Genomic DNA, 15,969 nt, shown 5'->3' on the forward strand with positions numbered 1-15,969 from the left:
TCATCAGTGCCATTCGGTTTCACCACTATCTCTCCCAATTCTCTGTAACTCAAATGATGATTGAGTTCATGATTTGAAGGTCATTATCCCAAAGCGATATCTCTTTTTCTTTTCATAGATGTTGAGTTTCCATCATTAATGGGTTTTTTTCAGATTTTCAGCATCTGTATCTTTCCTTCTTTTGGCTCCTTGCACTTTCTCTCTTTTTCCCACCCCTCTCTCTTGCTTACGCCCTCTTCCCACTCTCTCTCTGTCTCTCTTCTCAGCACACTCTTTCTCCCACCCCTCTCATGTACAAGCCCTCTCTCACATTCCTTTTCTCTTCCCCAAAGCCCTCTCTCCTGCTATCTCACTCTCACCGTCTTTCCTTCTTTCTTTCCCATCCTAACATTCTTTTCCCACCTGTTTGCTTTGTTCCCTCTCTCTCACTCACACGCAAACTCCCTCTTTACACATCCCCTCTATTACAGGCACCTTGTCTCACACTCCCCTCTCTTTCTCACACCCTCTCATACACATAGTAACTATTTTTAAATTTTTTTTTATTTTAGAGGTACAACGTGGGAACAGGCCTACGACCCACTGAGTCCACGCTGACTATCGATCACCCGTTCACACAAGTTCTGTGTTATCCCACTTTTAGCATTCTACGCACTACAAGGCTATTTACAGGTGATTTCAAAGCACTATGATTTCTTGCCGTGGACACAAGACCATGCGCCACACACTGCATCAAGTCCATGCATCACACACTGCATCAGTGGTGAGAATGCATCCATCGCCACTGCCCCTGAGTATGGCTGCCATGCCAGATATTTTTGCAACTGATGATTGAGACTAGATGCAAACAATCGATATTTGGTGTTCCATTGAGCCACAATGTCATTAAATACTTTGTGATCCAACATCCATTCTGTGTTGTCATTTATTTACGTGATGATACACCAGCGCCAAATGAGGTTAGGTAAACTATCACAGGATACTGACTTGATTGCACCCATGTGATTTATATATGCCACCACAGTAGTGTGTCAACTTGTAGTCGAGTATGCAGATATGCATATTCGCACCATAAGCCTTTAACCCATAGAATGCACCTAGTGTCTTTAGGTAGTTGACACCATATAACTGAGGGATTGGTAACTCATGCACATCCCATTTGCCTCTGTGATTAGAGATGGTATAGTAATTCCCCATCTTTGAGCACTAGCATCAGTTTGTAATATAACTGAAGGTTTAATGACCAAAGGTTACTGGAGCAACGCTGAATATTGTTTGTCCATCATTGTGACTTTATAGCTTCAGTTGGTAATAGCATAAAACTCAATTAACAATGACCTACATGATAATTGAAAGCGTACTGCTTTGCACGATGTAAGTTCTGATAATGCAAAGGCCCCCAATTACGCAGCTGAAAACAGCCATTATATTGCCAATTACACTGGCCCCTTGATGAATAAACAACAAAATTGTTACAAGCTCCCATTAATTCTAATCTTTTGCCCCAGGGCGGAGTCACAGACAATTAATAGAGTTAAAGATAAATTGCAATCTATATCTCTAGTTGGTATCAACTTAAATTTAACTGGATGGATGAGAAACACCAATTTCTCAAATATTCGTTTTGCGGCTAAAACAGCTAATTTAGCAAGATTCAGCGTTTTTAGAATATCATCCAGATATGCCACGTTCTTGAGCTTTGAACAGCCCAAGCACTGGATTGGTAATTTGGTAAATAACCTGGGAGCTGAAGTTAGCACATTTTGCAACGCTTTAACTGCTCTCGTTGCCCATCCAGCTAAATTTCAAATATCTTCGGTGAACCCTGTGAATGGGAACTGAATAGTATACATCTTTGAGATCGATGCATGCCATAAAGTGTCCTATGGGAATCAGTTGTTAGACAGTAACGAAGTTTTCCATTCTAAAAGTCTATACTGCACATGTGAATGTGAGTTAATCAAGGGTGATCCGACATCATCCATCTTTCTTTTATGAAAACGCAGGGTGTCGTCGTTGAAACGGTGAAGCTATTCCCGTCGTGGGTGCGTTGCTTCTTCAACCAGATCTTCTTGTATACCCAAACCTTTTTGTTTTGAATGAATAAATGTCCAACTTGGTGTATATTGTATGGGTAAATTTAATTTGGAACCCTTGTATACCGTGCAGTATAAACTGATCTGATGTCATCTTGTCAGTTATAAACGGTTCTGAAGTTATCCGTCGTCATTCAGGCCAGAGCAGGGCGGATTTAGATGAAGAGAGGCCTCTAAGGTGTTCTACTTGTGAGGCCCCTTCCACCCCCCAATCACCCACCCCCACGACTAGAGCAAGATGTTCCACCAGATTGACACCGATTTACAGCCCAGCGTGGCCAATGAGACAAGGAGCTGGGAAGCTGCGTTTATTTATTTATTTATTTGTTTATTTGTTTCCAGTGCGAGTATCGAGTTCTCGGCTTAAAACACTATTATTCTGAAATGGAGGGCAAGGAAAATTACCGAAGGGTTGTTTAGAGACTACAGCGCATATCTAAATGGCGTCAAGTTGGGAAAAGGGGAAGTACAACGGGATCTGGGGGGTCCTTGTTCATCAGCTGGGGTTTCCCTCGTGGAGCCGGGATTCCCCACGTCAAGATTTCGACCCCGGACCGTCAGCAGGAACTCTGTAAAAGAGCTTCCTGCAAGTAAAGCACAACCTGAAAATAAGTTTGAAACTTACCTGCAGGGGTTGAAAACTTACCGCTGGAGGTGCAGCGCGCCTGCCAGCCATCATGTAGGGTTCTTCATGTAGTCACTCACGTGACTCCGAAGTAAAATGGGTCTTGTGTAGATAGCTGGACAATGGGCCTGTTTCTGTGCTGTGAGCCTCCATGGCTCTCTACACAGTGGCACCAGTAGGGCAACAGGGTCAGGTGTGAAAGATAGACAAAAAATGCTGGAGTGACTCAGCGGGCCAGGCAGCATCTCTGCAGGGAAAGGATAGGTGACATTTCGGTTCGGGACACTTCTTCAGACTTACTGCAGCACTTTATGTCTATCTTTGGTATAAAGCAGCATCTGTAGCTCTTTGTTTCTACATTTTGGCTTACTGCACTGCGAAATCTCCTCAAGGTATGCCTACTTTGAAGAAATTCTTTCTCTCTCTCAAATGGAGTTTAGCAAGGGTCTGAACAAGGTTTCCGACCCAAAAGGTCACCCATCCTTTTCCCCCATAGAAGCTGCCTGACCCGCTGCGTTACTCCAGCACGTTGTGTCTTTGGTATAAACCAGCGTCTGCAGTTCTTTGTTTCTGGGATCAGATATGATGTTGGCACAGATTAATTGTCTGCCAGCAACCATGTCTAGACTTGTATATGAAGACTGGCACTTGGGAGAGATACTGGGTTATGAGGAGCATCTATAGTCAGTGGGAAAAAATAGCCCAGGAAAACTGGGCGGTGCAATACACGAAAAGGGGAAATGAATTCTGAACAAGAAATATCACATTAACTTGAAATTTTACTTTTGAGCATAAAATATAATAGGAGATTTAGCATAATGATTATTATTTCACTGCTGAAGAATATTCCACAAGCTTCATCAGGAAATCATATGTTAAATTTAATTACATAGTTAGAAATGATGCAAATCACTCCGTTTACTTCCGTGTTCCTCTCCAGCAGCACAAAGAAATATTCTCACCGTGAAATGTTTATTGTTAGATCCTGCTTGAAAATATCAAAATCGTTCCTACACTGAAGGCTCCAACGTTGTCTGGGGACAAACGTCCGACATTTTATTTTATTCTTTTTATCTAAAGACAGTTTATCGCAGCAATTCAACACTGTCGGGTTTATCCACTCTGTGGTTTGGTTGCGTGTTGCCAGTGAATGGTTAATCTCAGATGGAGTGTAATTGTTGTCTTTGATGGATTCTCATGTTTAATGACGACTTGGTCGCCTGTGAGTCAGTGGCCGAGGATGTGATGGGCTATAAAAGGGTTGGGGATCAGCAGAGCCAGGCAGAGACTCCTTAGTCGAGGTGCATTGAGAAGATCTCGACCAGACTCCACTTCGGTCCATTACCAAGAGTCAGCATGCAGTTTCTGTGGATGGCAAGCCTCCTGTCTGTGCTGCTCTTGGCATCAAGTGTAACGGCAGCACCCCTGGAAGACAGGCTGAGTCTTCGGTTGAATCGGGTGAGTGAGACCTGAGGAATCAGTTGAGGAGCGTCACTGAAGGGGAATAAGAATTGATGAAGAGGCAAGGAGGCAAAGAGCAAGGGGATCGAGGAGCAAGCACCAGTATATGTGTGTGTGAGAGGAATGCATGGGACAGCGAAACAGACCTGACTGATTTAGAGATGCAGAAGACAAAGGAAGAAAGAAGTAAGAGGAGCATTTGATTTTATCACAGATTTAGGGGAATTCTTTTTTTCTTGAAGCAAGGATGAAAATGTGGAAATATGTTTGGAGTAAAGAAAGTAGCAAACTAAGTAGATGGGGAAAGAAATGAAGCCAAATTGAGTGCTCCAAAATGTTAGTTTTGGAAGGGGGATCCAGAGAGAAAGAGAGGGAGAGGGTGCAAGAGAGAGAGAGGCAGAGAGAGGGAGAGAGGGAGAGAGAGAGAGAGAGAGACAGAGAGACAGAGAGAGAGATCAGTTTATAAATGACTGTCATGGTAGTAATTGTGCAAATACTTTCTCCACTTGCAACTAATTCTCCTCTCCTCTGCCTTCCAGCTATTCATGATGTAGCAGCCTGAGTGCATGCATGTGCTCCTGGGCTGTTAAATGGGACTCTGTTGAATTATAAGAGATGGGAAAAGAAAGGGTAGGAGTATCACTGCCGCTTAGTCTAAAGGGAGTAATCTTTGGAAAGTACCAAAGGAGTACCACCCCCTCCCCGGGCGCTTTCCATTGCAACCACAAGGAATGCAACCCCTGTACCTTCACCTCCCCCTCGACTCCATTCAAGGACCCAAGCAGTCGTTCCAGGTGCGACAGAGGTTCAGCTGCATCTCCTCCAACCTCATCTATTGCATCCGCTGCTCTGGATGTCAGCAGATCTACATCGGTGAGACCAAGCGGAGGCTGGGCGATCATTTCGCCGAACACCTCCACTCGGTCCGCAATAACCTCCCGGTTGCTCAGCACTTCAACTTCCCCTCCCACTCCGTATATGACCTCTCTGTCCTGGGTCTCCTCCATGGTCAGAGCGAGCAACACCGGAAATTGGAGGAACAGCGCCCCATATTCCGCTTGGGGAGTCTGCATCCTGGGGGCATGAACATTGAATTCTCCCAATTTTGTTAGCCCTTGCTGTCTCCTCCCCTTCCTCAGCCCTCCGGCTGTCTCCTCCCATCCCTCAGCCTTCGGGCTCCTCCGCCTCCTTTTCCCTTTCTTCTCCCCGCCCACCCCCCCCCCCCCATCAGTCTCTGAAGAAGGGTTTCGGCCCGAAACGTTGCCTATTTCCTTCGCTCCATAAATGCTGCTGCACCCGCTGAGTTTCTCCAGCATTTTTGTGTACGTTCCAAAAAACTTCACTAGGTGTGAAACTTTCTGCGACTATTATCCAGGCAAGATCCCGAATGGAAACACCAAGTGCTGGACTCAGCAGATCATATAGTATCCCTCCTACCCATGCTCCCTTAGAACACCTACTCGTGTTCTCCAGAGATGTTGCCCCACCCACTAAGTCTCTTTGTGTCTCCTTTTTTTGTGTATAATAAACCAACATCTGCTGTTTCTTATTTCTGCAGAATCTGAATGGCTATGGCAATGAATCTAACGCAGGAGAATGGGATTAGGAATCAGTAGAGATAGACACATGGGGCCGAAGGGCTTCTCTTTGTGTTTGTACCCCTCTATGTTTCCATGAGGTGATGAATACAAACACATAACGTTATCGAGGTGAGGAATTCGATTGGGATAGGATGGGATGGACGGAGGGAAGGGGCGGGTGGAGGGATTCAAGCAGCTGGTCTTTGGTCAGGAAATCCCTCGTTTAATTTCTGGGACACAAAAATAAACAATACACGGAGTCGTGAGTGTTTAATAGCAGCACAAAATGCTGGTGTAACTCAGCGGGACAGGCAGCATCTCCGGAGAGAAGGAACCGGTGACTTCGAGACACTTCTTCAGACTGATGTCAGGGGAGAGGGAAACTAGCGATGTTGAAGGGAAAGGTGTGAAAACGACAGATCAAAGCAGGCGCTGGTCAAAGAAATGTAGAACGGTTTATTTGTTGGCTGAGAGTAATGCAGTGAAGCAGCACAATAACACTGAGCGTTTGTCCTCAGGGTCTGAACAAGGAGAGGAACGAGGTTATCGCGAAGCTCGTATCCGGACTGCTAGACTCCGGCAGCAATCAGATGGGGAGTGAGAGCACCTTCCCGAACCCCGAGGACATGGAGGAGGAGAAACTGGAGCAGAGGGCCGTCATCAGTAAGTTGCCCAATAGAAACAACGAAAACGACTGCAACAATTTCTTTTGGAAGACCTTTACCTACTGCTGACGCCGCCGGCGCCGCATTAAAACTCCCCTCAATGGAATTGATTTAGCGCTTTAGGTTTTATTCGCCTGTGGGGTAAAAACAATAATTTTTATTTTGCACAAAAAAGCATGATTGTGTAATTTTCAAATGATGCCTCAGTATTCATCTAGTTTGAGAAATAAAGTGAATCCAAGCTAATGAAACTAGTCCCAGTTTGTTTTCTTCATTGTTTTATGATTTTACCTTTCAAATGTGAATATGAAGTTTGGGAGGAGGGAGCGGGGATAGAGGTTCGAGGATTGTGTGTGGAAAGTGTAAGAGGCAAGGAAAGGTGGGGGAGTGGGATTGTGAGAGGGTGGTGGGGGGGGGGGGGGGGGGGGGGGGGGGCGTGTGGAAGAGATAAGGGACAAGAGGGAGAGACGGGAAAGAAACCTAGAGTAAACGGCAAGAGATGAGATAACAAGTCAAGAGTGTTTTATTGTCATATGTCGCAGATAGAACACTGCAATTCTTACTTGCAGCAACACAGCAGAATATGTAAACATAGTACACTGTAAACTACATAGTAAACGAGAAAAAAAGTTCAATGTGTAAGTAAATATACACACACACACACACACACACACACACACACACACACACACACACACACACACACACACACACACACACACACACACACACACACACACACTCACACACACACACACACACACACACACACACACACACACACACACACACACACACACACACACACACACACACACACACACACACACACACACACACACACACACACACACACACACACACACACACACACACACACACACACACACACACACACACACACACACACACACACACACACACACTCACACTCACACACACTCACACACACACTCACACACACACACACACACACACTCACTCACACATACACACACACTCACCCACACACACACACACTCACTCACTCACACACAGACACTCACACGCACACACACACACACGTACAAACACGCACACACATGTACACATAAAAAACCAATAATATTGCAATAATAACAATAATAGTTTATGTAGTTCAGAGTTTAATAACGGTTGCAGAGTTTACTAGCCTGATGGGCTGTAGGGAAGAAGCTGTTCCTGAACCTGGACGTTACAGTTTTCAGGCTATCGGGGGATACAGAAGAAAACGACAAGGCGCAGAGATACTACAGTCAAAAAGGCTGATTTTCAATTAAAGCTTGAGTTTACCTCAGGTGACCCAGAACAACACCTTGCAGGGGTGACCCAGTTGGAACTGCTTGTGGTGGAGGCGGTGCAATGGGAATATGGGATTGCAATACAGGGTGTGGGGATAATGTATCAATGTAGTGTCCGGTGGAGGTGTCGACAGGAGCGGTATTACTTCACATGGAGTGTCAAAGTCGCCAAGCGCTCCATGTTTTAGAACGACCTGGGCATTCAAAAATAAATACGTTAAAAAAAAAGATAGATTTACATAACGTATCTAAACCTTAGAGTTTCTAGGTTTATACAATAAACATAGTATATAATAGTATATTATTATTATACCAGTATATAACAGTAAACAGTATACATACATATAGTATATAATATATTATACCAGTATGCACCTCAAAACTCAAAGTTTTATATAGGCTATGTAAACCTATAACAAATATATTATACTAGTATAATGGGATTGATAGTATACTTGTAGTATATTATACTCGTGTAAATACTTAAATACTTAAACCTATAAACACATTTCCAAGAACACATAAAATATTTAACAACAGTCAAATCAATTGGAAACACAACATGACCTGTGACAGATTTAGTCACTTGCAGATCCTCCAGTCTCTGCCATCGAGGCTGGGTAATTTACACCGACAGCTCTTCCACAGCGAGTGTGAGGGATTCTCGGCGACTTCCATCCCATCAGAAGCATTCGGGAATTCTGCGGTCGTCTCCTCACATAGGGAAATCTGAATGTCTTGCCACCGTGTTGGAATTTCATCAGCACCTCTTCACGCAGTCAAGGCGAGCACGCGAGGTGCGGTGAAAGGGTATAGGATAGATAGATAGATAGATAGATAGATAGATAGATAGATAGATAGATAGATAGATAGATAGATAGATAGATAGATAGATAGATAGATAGATAGATAGATATAGAAACATAGAAACATAGAAATTAGGTGCAGAGTAGGCCATTCGGCCCTTCGAGCCTGCACCGCCATTCAATATGATCATGGCTGATCATCCAACTCAGTATCCCGTACCTGCCTTCTCTCCATACCCTCTGATCCCCTTGGCCACAAGGGCCACATCTAACTCCCTCTTAAATATAGCCAATGAACTGGCCTCAACTACCCTCTGTGGCAGAGAGTTCCAGAGATTCACCACTCTCTGTGTGAAAAAAGTTATCCTCATCTCGGTTCTAAAGGATTTCCCCCTTATCCTTAAGCTGTGACCCCTTGTCCTGGACTTCCCCAACATCGGGAACAATCTTCCTGCATCTAGCCTGTCCAACCCCTTAAGAATTTTGTAAGTTTCTATAAGATCCCCTCTCAATCTCCTAAATTCTAGAGAGTATAAACCAAGTCTATCCAGTCTTTCTTCATAAGACAGTCCTGACATCCCAGGAATCAGTCTGGTGAACCTTCTCTGTACTCCCTCTATGGCAATAATGTCCTTCCTCAGATTTGGAGACCAAAACTGCACGCAATACTCCAGGTGTGGTCTCACCAAGACCCTGTACAACTGCAGTAGAACCTCCCTGCTCCTATACTCAAATCCTCTTGCTATGAAAGCCAACATACCATTCGCTTTCTTTACTGCCTGCTGCACCTGCATGCCTACCTTCAATGACTGGTGTACCATGACACCCAGGTCTCGCTGTATCTCCCCCTTTTCCAATCGGCCACCATATAGATAATAATCTGCTTTCCCGTTTTTGCCACCAAAATGGATAACCTCACATTTATCCACATTATACTGCATCTGCCAAACATTTGCCCACTCACCCAGCCTATCCAAGTCACCTTGCAGTCTCCTAGTATCCTCCTCACACCTAACACTGCCCCCCAGCTTAGTGTCATCCGCAAACTTGGATACTAATCTCTTATGTGGGACGTTGTCGAAAGCCAAGATAGATAGATAGATAGATAGATAGATAGATAGATAGATAGATAGATAGATAGATAGATAGATAGATAGATAGATAGATAGATAGATAGATAGATAGATAGAGAGAGATGGATAGAGAGGGAGAGAGAGAGAGAGAGAGAGAGAGAGATAGAGATAGAGATAGAGATAGAGAGAGATAGAGAGAGATAGAGAGAGATAGAGAGAGATAGAGAGAGATAGAGAGAGATAAATAGACAGACAGACAGACAGACAGACAGACAGACAGACAGACAGACAGACAGACAGACAGACAGACCTCGGCATTGAAGGCTCTGCACTCAGCTGGCTCCGTTCCTACCTTTCCAACAGATCCCACTTCATCTCTCTCCACAACCACACCTCTGCTACAGCCACAGTCACTCAAGGCGTTCCCCAAGGCTCCGTGCTCGGCCCCTTCCTCTTCATCATCTACATCCTCCCCCTTGGTCAGATACTCCGCCACTTTAACCTGGACTTCCACTGTTACGCTGATGACACCCAGATCTACCTCTCCCCCTACCAACCCTCACGGTCCCTCAGATCCACATCAGCCGGTCTCCTCTCCATCCACAAGTCCAACCTCCGCAGTTTTGGGGACAGAGCCTTCTCCAGGGCAGCTCCCAGGCTCTGGAACTCCCTCCCCCAACTGATCCGCAATTCCGTGTCCCTCACCATCTTCCAGTCCCGCCTCAAGACGCATCTCTTCACCTCTGCCTATCCTTAGCCCCACGTCCCCCTCCCTTTTCATCTGTGAATTAATTGCCTCATATTGTGTTTTGTATTGAATTCTGTCTTTGCTTTGTGTACTAGTCATTTCTCTACTATTTATTTCATTCCCCTTACATGTTTTTCCTCTACCTGCTAAATATTTGTAAGGTGTCCTTGAGACTCTTGAAAGGCGCCCATAAATAAAATGTATTATTATATTATATAGATAGCTAGTTAGCTAGATGGCTAGATAGATAGATAGATAGATAGATAGATAGATAGATAGATAGATAGATAGATAGATAGATAGATAGATAGATAGATAGATAGATAGATAGATATCAGTGAGGCAACAGGATCAGATGTGAAAGTCAGGCACAAAGTGCTGGAGTAACTCAGCGGGTCAGGCAGCATCTCTGGAGGAAAAGGACGGGTGTGGTGTTGGGTTGCGACCCTTTTTCAGATGATGGAGTCGCTGGGGTCAATGGAGGTATTCCCTCTGCCTTCCCTGAAGGGAACACGTTAGTGCATCAAACATCAGGGAACAAGCTTAGACCATCTGTTGTTGATGGATCAGTCTCACCCTGCACTAAGGGAAGGTTAGAGATTGAGTCATGCTGTATGACTGTGCTGCATTATTTTGCTGCAGAGAGAACAGATGTGGGTACTTGCTCAAACTACAACTTATTCCAGCTTGAGTACGTCATATAAAATGTCAAAATGAAATCCAATCCAACACCTCCATTTCCTGCAACCCTGGAGGCAGCATGGCTGTGCTTAAAGGGCTGTTTACTTAGAGCTGTAGACCTGTAGAGTTGTCTGCAATCAATTCTCCAAAATTCTGTTTTTCAGGATTGGCTTTTATATTTGTAAAAGGCTAATTAAAAGGTTACAGAGATTTTAAATGTCACACTTTCAGTTACCTCATGATACATCCTTCACCTGTTCAAAGGCTTTTTTAACATCACTTTTTTGATGTGCTGTTTGAGTTGTGATATTTACTTCCTTTAAAACATATTTTTGTCCCTTCACTGAAATTATTAAGACAAACTCTGATTAGGGAATAATTATAAAGATCCACGTGAATGGTGAAAATGTGAGATGATTCCAGCAATTAAGTTTAGAGAATGTTTGGGAATTTAGAGAGACACACAGCATGTACCTGGGTGTGCCCATCCCTGTTGATCTGCCCTGAGCCCAGCACACTGATACACTTACAAAAAATGCTCACCATTGCCTTCACTTCCTCAGAGGTTTGAGGAGATTCAGCCTTTTCACCGAATACTCAATCAAACTTCCACCGGTGTGCAGTTACGTCACTGATTACGTCAGCAGTGGAGTTGCTGCCTCACTGCGCCAGAGACCCGGGTAGGATCCTGACCACGGGCGCTGTCTGTTCGGAGTTTACACGTTCTTCCCGTCACTGCGAGCGGTTTCTGGTTTCCTCCCACACTCCAAACACGGCTTCGGTAAAAATTGTGAATTGCCCCTAGTGTGTAGGATAGTGTTAAGGGCCTGTCCCACTGTACGAGCTAATTCAAGAGTTCTCCCGAGTTTCCCCTGACTCGAACTCGGAGAATTACTGTTATAGCCGCTCGTAGGTACTCGGGGCCATCGTGGACATTTTTCCACATGTTGAAAAATCTTCACGAGCCTTCACCGCGTTTCCCGAGTATCTGCCGTTAGCGTTACGAGCCGCTAAGAGACATCCTGAGCTCCTACGTACCCGCTACGTACATTCTACCTGCTTACCACGGGTTTGATTTGTTTTTTAAACTCGGGAGAGCTCTTGAATTACCTCGTACAGTGGGACAGGCCCTTTAGTGTATGGGGATCGCTGGTCGGGGCGGACCCGGTGGGCTGAAAGGCCTGTTTCTGTGTTGTATCTCGAAAACAAAACATCCCTCACCCATCCAACTTCTCAGAAATGATCATCTTTCTGCTGTTTGTAGGTTGTCACTGACACAGGAGTCAGTGTTGTTTGAGTTGTGATATTTACCTCATTTAAAACATTTTTTTGTCCCTTCACTGAAATTATTGAGACAAACTCTGATTAGGGAATAATTATAAAGATCCACGTGAATGGTGAAAATGTGAGATGATCCCAGCAATTAAGTTTAAAGAATGTTTGAGAATTTAGAGAGACACACAGCGTGAAAACAGGCCCTTCGGCCCATGGAGTCCACCCCGACCAATGATAACCCCGCACACTAGCGCTATCTTACACACCAAGGGAAATTTGCAAGTAACATTAGGCGATTAACCTACAAACCTGCACGTCTTTGGAATGTGGGAGGACACCCGAGCACACGGAGAAAACCCACGTGGTTGCAGGGAGAACGTACAAACTCCGCACAAACAGCACCCGTAGTCAGGATCGAACCCAGGTCTCCTGCGCTGTATGGCAGCAACTCTACCACTGCGCCACCGCTGTGCTACCGAAAGAGGTGTGGAGAGGTGGGTGGAGGTGGAGTAGGGCAGGGTTGGGGATAATGACCTTCAGTCATGAACTCAAACATTATTTGAGTTACAGTTATATACAAAGTAATGTCAGCAAATGCTTTGCATTCAATGCAATCGTTGCCATGGTTATGGCGATTTGCATGTGTACCTGGGTGTACCTGTTGATCTGGAGGCAGCATGGCTGTTCTTAAAGGGCAGTTTACTTAGAGCTGTAGAGTTGTCTGCAATCAATTTTCCAAAATTCTGTTTTTCAGGATTGGCTTTCATATTTGTAAAAGGCTAGTTAAAAGGTTACAGAGATTTTAAATGTCACACTTTCAGTTACCTCATGATACATCCTTCACCTGTTCAAAGGCTTTTGTAATATCACTTTGTTGATGTGTTGGTTGAGTTTTGATACTTCCTTTAAAACGTTCTTTGGTCCCTTCGCTGAAATTATTGAGACAAACTCTGATTAGGGAATAATTATAAAGATCCACGTGAATGGTGAAAATGTGGGATGATTCCGGCAATTAAGTTTAGAGAATGTTTGGAGAATTTAGAGAGTCACACAGCGCGAAAACAGGCCCTTCGGCCCACCGAGTCCACCCCGACCAGCGATAACCCCGCACACTAGCGCTTTCTTACACACCAAGGAAAATTTGCAAGTAACATTAAATCCAATTAACCTATAAATCTGCACGTCTTTGGAGTGTGGGATGACATCCGAGCACCCGGAGAAAACCCAAGTGGTCGCAGGGAGAACGTACAAACTCTGCACAAACAGCACCCGTAGTCAGGATCGAACCCGGGTCTCCAGAGCTAGTGTGCCCGCCCCTGTTGATCTTCCTGAGCCCAGCACACTGATACACTTACAAAAAATGCTCACCATTGACTTCACTTCCTCACAGGTTCGGGGAGATTCAGCCTTTTCACGGAATACTCGATCAAACTTCCACAGGTTTGCAGTGGAGAGCAGACTGACTGGTTACGTCAGCGGTGGAGTTGCTGCCTCACCGCGCCAGAGACCCGGGTAAGATCCTGACCACGGGCGCTGTCCGTTCGGAGTTTGTACGTTCTTCCCGTCACTGAGAGGGGTTTCCGGTTTTTCTCCCACACTCCAAACGCGGCTTCGGTAAAAATTGTGAATTGCCCCTAGTGTGTAGGATAGTGTTAAGGGCCTGTCCCACTGTACGAGCTAATTCAAGAGTTCTCCCGAGTTTGCCCTGACTCGAACTCAGAGAATTATGGTAATAGCCACTCGTAGGTACTCGGGGCCATCGTGGACATTTTTCAACGTGTTGAAAAATCTTCACGAGTCTTCACGAGCTAACCGCGTTTCCCGAGTATCTGCCGTTAGCGTTACGAGCCGCTAATAGACGTCCCGAGCTCCGACGTACCTGCTACATACATTCTACCTGCTTACCACGAGTTTGATTTTTTTTTAAATTAGCTTGTACAGTGGGACAGGCACTTTAGTGTACGGGGATCGCTGGTCGGCGCAGACCCGGTGGGCTGAAAGGCCTGTATCTGTGATGTATCTCTGAAAGAAAACATCCCTCACCAATCCAACTTCCCAGAAATGATCATCTTTCTGCTGTTTGTAGGGGGTCAATGACACAGGAGGCCAGCTGCTTTTGTTTACGTTACACTTCCTGTGCATCAGCAAGTGACTAATTGCAACTAAAAGCGGTTCAAATCCAAATCACTCCATTATAATCAGATGCTCAACTCTAATTATCTGCTTGTTCATACTTTATATACCATCATAATGTAATGCTGATTCGATTAAGCATTTCGCTACGACTGATTACAATTTGATTTTTGGTGCTATATTAATATTTTATTTATAAAACAGTGTGAATTACAATTTGCCGAATAATGAAAGGCCTGGATAGAGTGGACGTGGAAAGGATGTTTCCACTGGTGGGAGAATCTTGGACCAGAGGGCACGGCCTCAGAAAACAAGGACGTACAGTACCTTTAGAAAGATGAGGAGGAATTTATTTAGTCAGAGGACGGTGAATCAGTGGAATTTCATTGCCACAGTCGCGATGGATGCCAAGTCTTTTGATATTTTTAAAACCGAGATTGACAGGGTTTTGATTAGTAAGAGTGTCAAATTGTTGCTAGGAGAAGGCAGGAGAATGAGGTTGAGAGGGAATGATAGATCGGCCATGATTGAATGACAGTATAGTCTCGGTGGGCCAAATAGCCTGATTCTGCTCCTATGACATATGAACACGAACCTGGCATGGTACGGTGCTATATAAATGCAACTTTCTCTTAAATTTGGTGTTTAAATGTGCAAGAATAAGAGACAATAACAAGCCCAACTCGTATGCAAGAGCTTACAACCCCTTATGAAATTGATTATGAATCAAATAAGACATTTTGAGTTATAACCGTTAAACAAGATCATTGCGTAAAATATACAAAGGAAGTCATGCAGAGCTTCAACGAATTGATTAACTGATAGCAACAGAGAAGGTTTCATGATTTGTTCTGTTCATTAACATGTTTTATATGTAACAACATAATTTACCGAGCCACTCCACACACTCCCCTCTCACTCCTATCACTATCCATTCTGGCACCATGTCTACATCCCCACTCTCTGTCTCTCTCTTCCACCAACACCCCATTTATTCTCCTTGCTCCGTCTGGTTCATTCCCTCTCCCACCCCTCCTCTTGCACTCTCTCGCACCCACCATCCCACTCACTCTCTTAACTCTCTTCCGTCTCTCCTAAGTACCTCTCTTGCACCTCTCTCTGTCACTTTTCTCTCTCCCTCCCATCCCATCTCATCCCTTGATCTCTCTCATTGCTCTGTCACCCATCCTGTGTCCACTCACCATCTATGTTCTCCTCCTTAGTCTCTCACCTCCTCACATTGCCCACACCTATCCACTCTGTCCTAATCCCTTCCCTCGTTCTACCTGCCTGCGCTTGGTCCATATCCCTGTGAACTTGTCCTATCCATGTACCTGTCTAACTGTTTCTTAAACATTGGGATAGTCCCAGCCTCAACTATCTCCTCTGGCAGCTTGTTCCATACACCCACCACCATTTGTATGGAAAAGTTACTCCTCAAATTTCCTATTAAATCTTTTCCCCTTCACCTCGAACCTATGTCCTCTGGTCCACGATTCCCCTACTC

At 44.7% G+C, this 15,969-nt stretch overlaps 1 protein-coding gene across 1 annotated transcript; it reads left to right on the forward strand.

Moving 5' to 3' along the window:
• Positions 1-2,358: 2,358 nt before the first annotated feature.
• LOC129711422 (somatostatin-2-like) lies at positions 2,359-6,757 on the forward strand. Its single transcript, XM_055659031.1, has 2 exons — positions 2,359-4,179; positions 6,281-6,757. The coding sequence occupies exons 1-2, from the start codon at positions 4,078-4,080 to the stop codon at positions 6,494-6,496; spliced, it is 318 nt and encodes a 105-aa protein (XP_055515006.1). The 5' UTR covers positions 2,359-4,077; the 3' UTR covers positions 6,497-6,757.
• Positions 6,758-15,969: the final 9,212 nt, after the last annotated feature.

Source organism: Leucoraja erinacea, chromosome 30, assembly GCF_028641065.1.
Source record: "Leucoraja erinacea ecotype New England chromosome 30, Leri_hhj_1, whole genome shotgun sequence".
Taxonomy (NCBI): Eukaryota; Metazoa; Chordata; class Chondrichthyes; order Rajiformes; family Rajidae; genus Leucoraja; species Leucoraja erinaceus.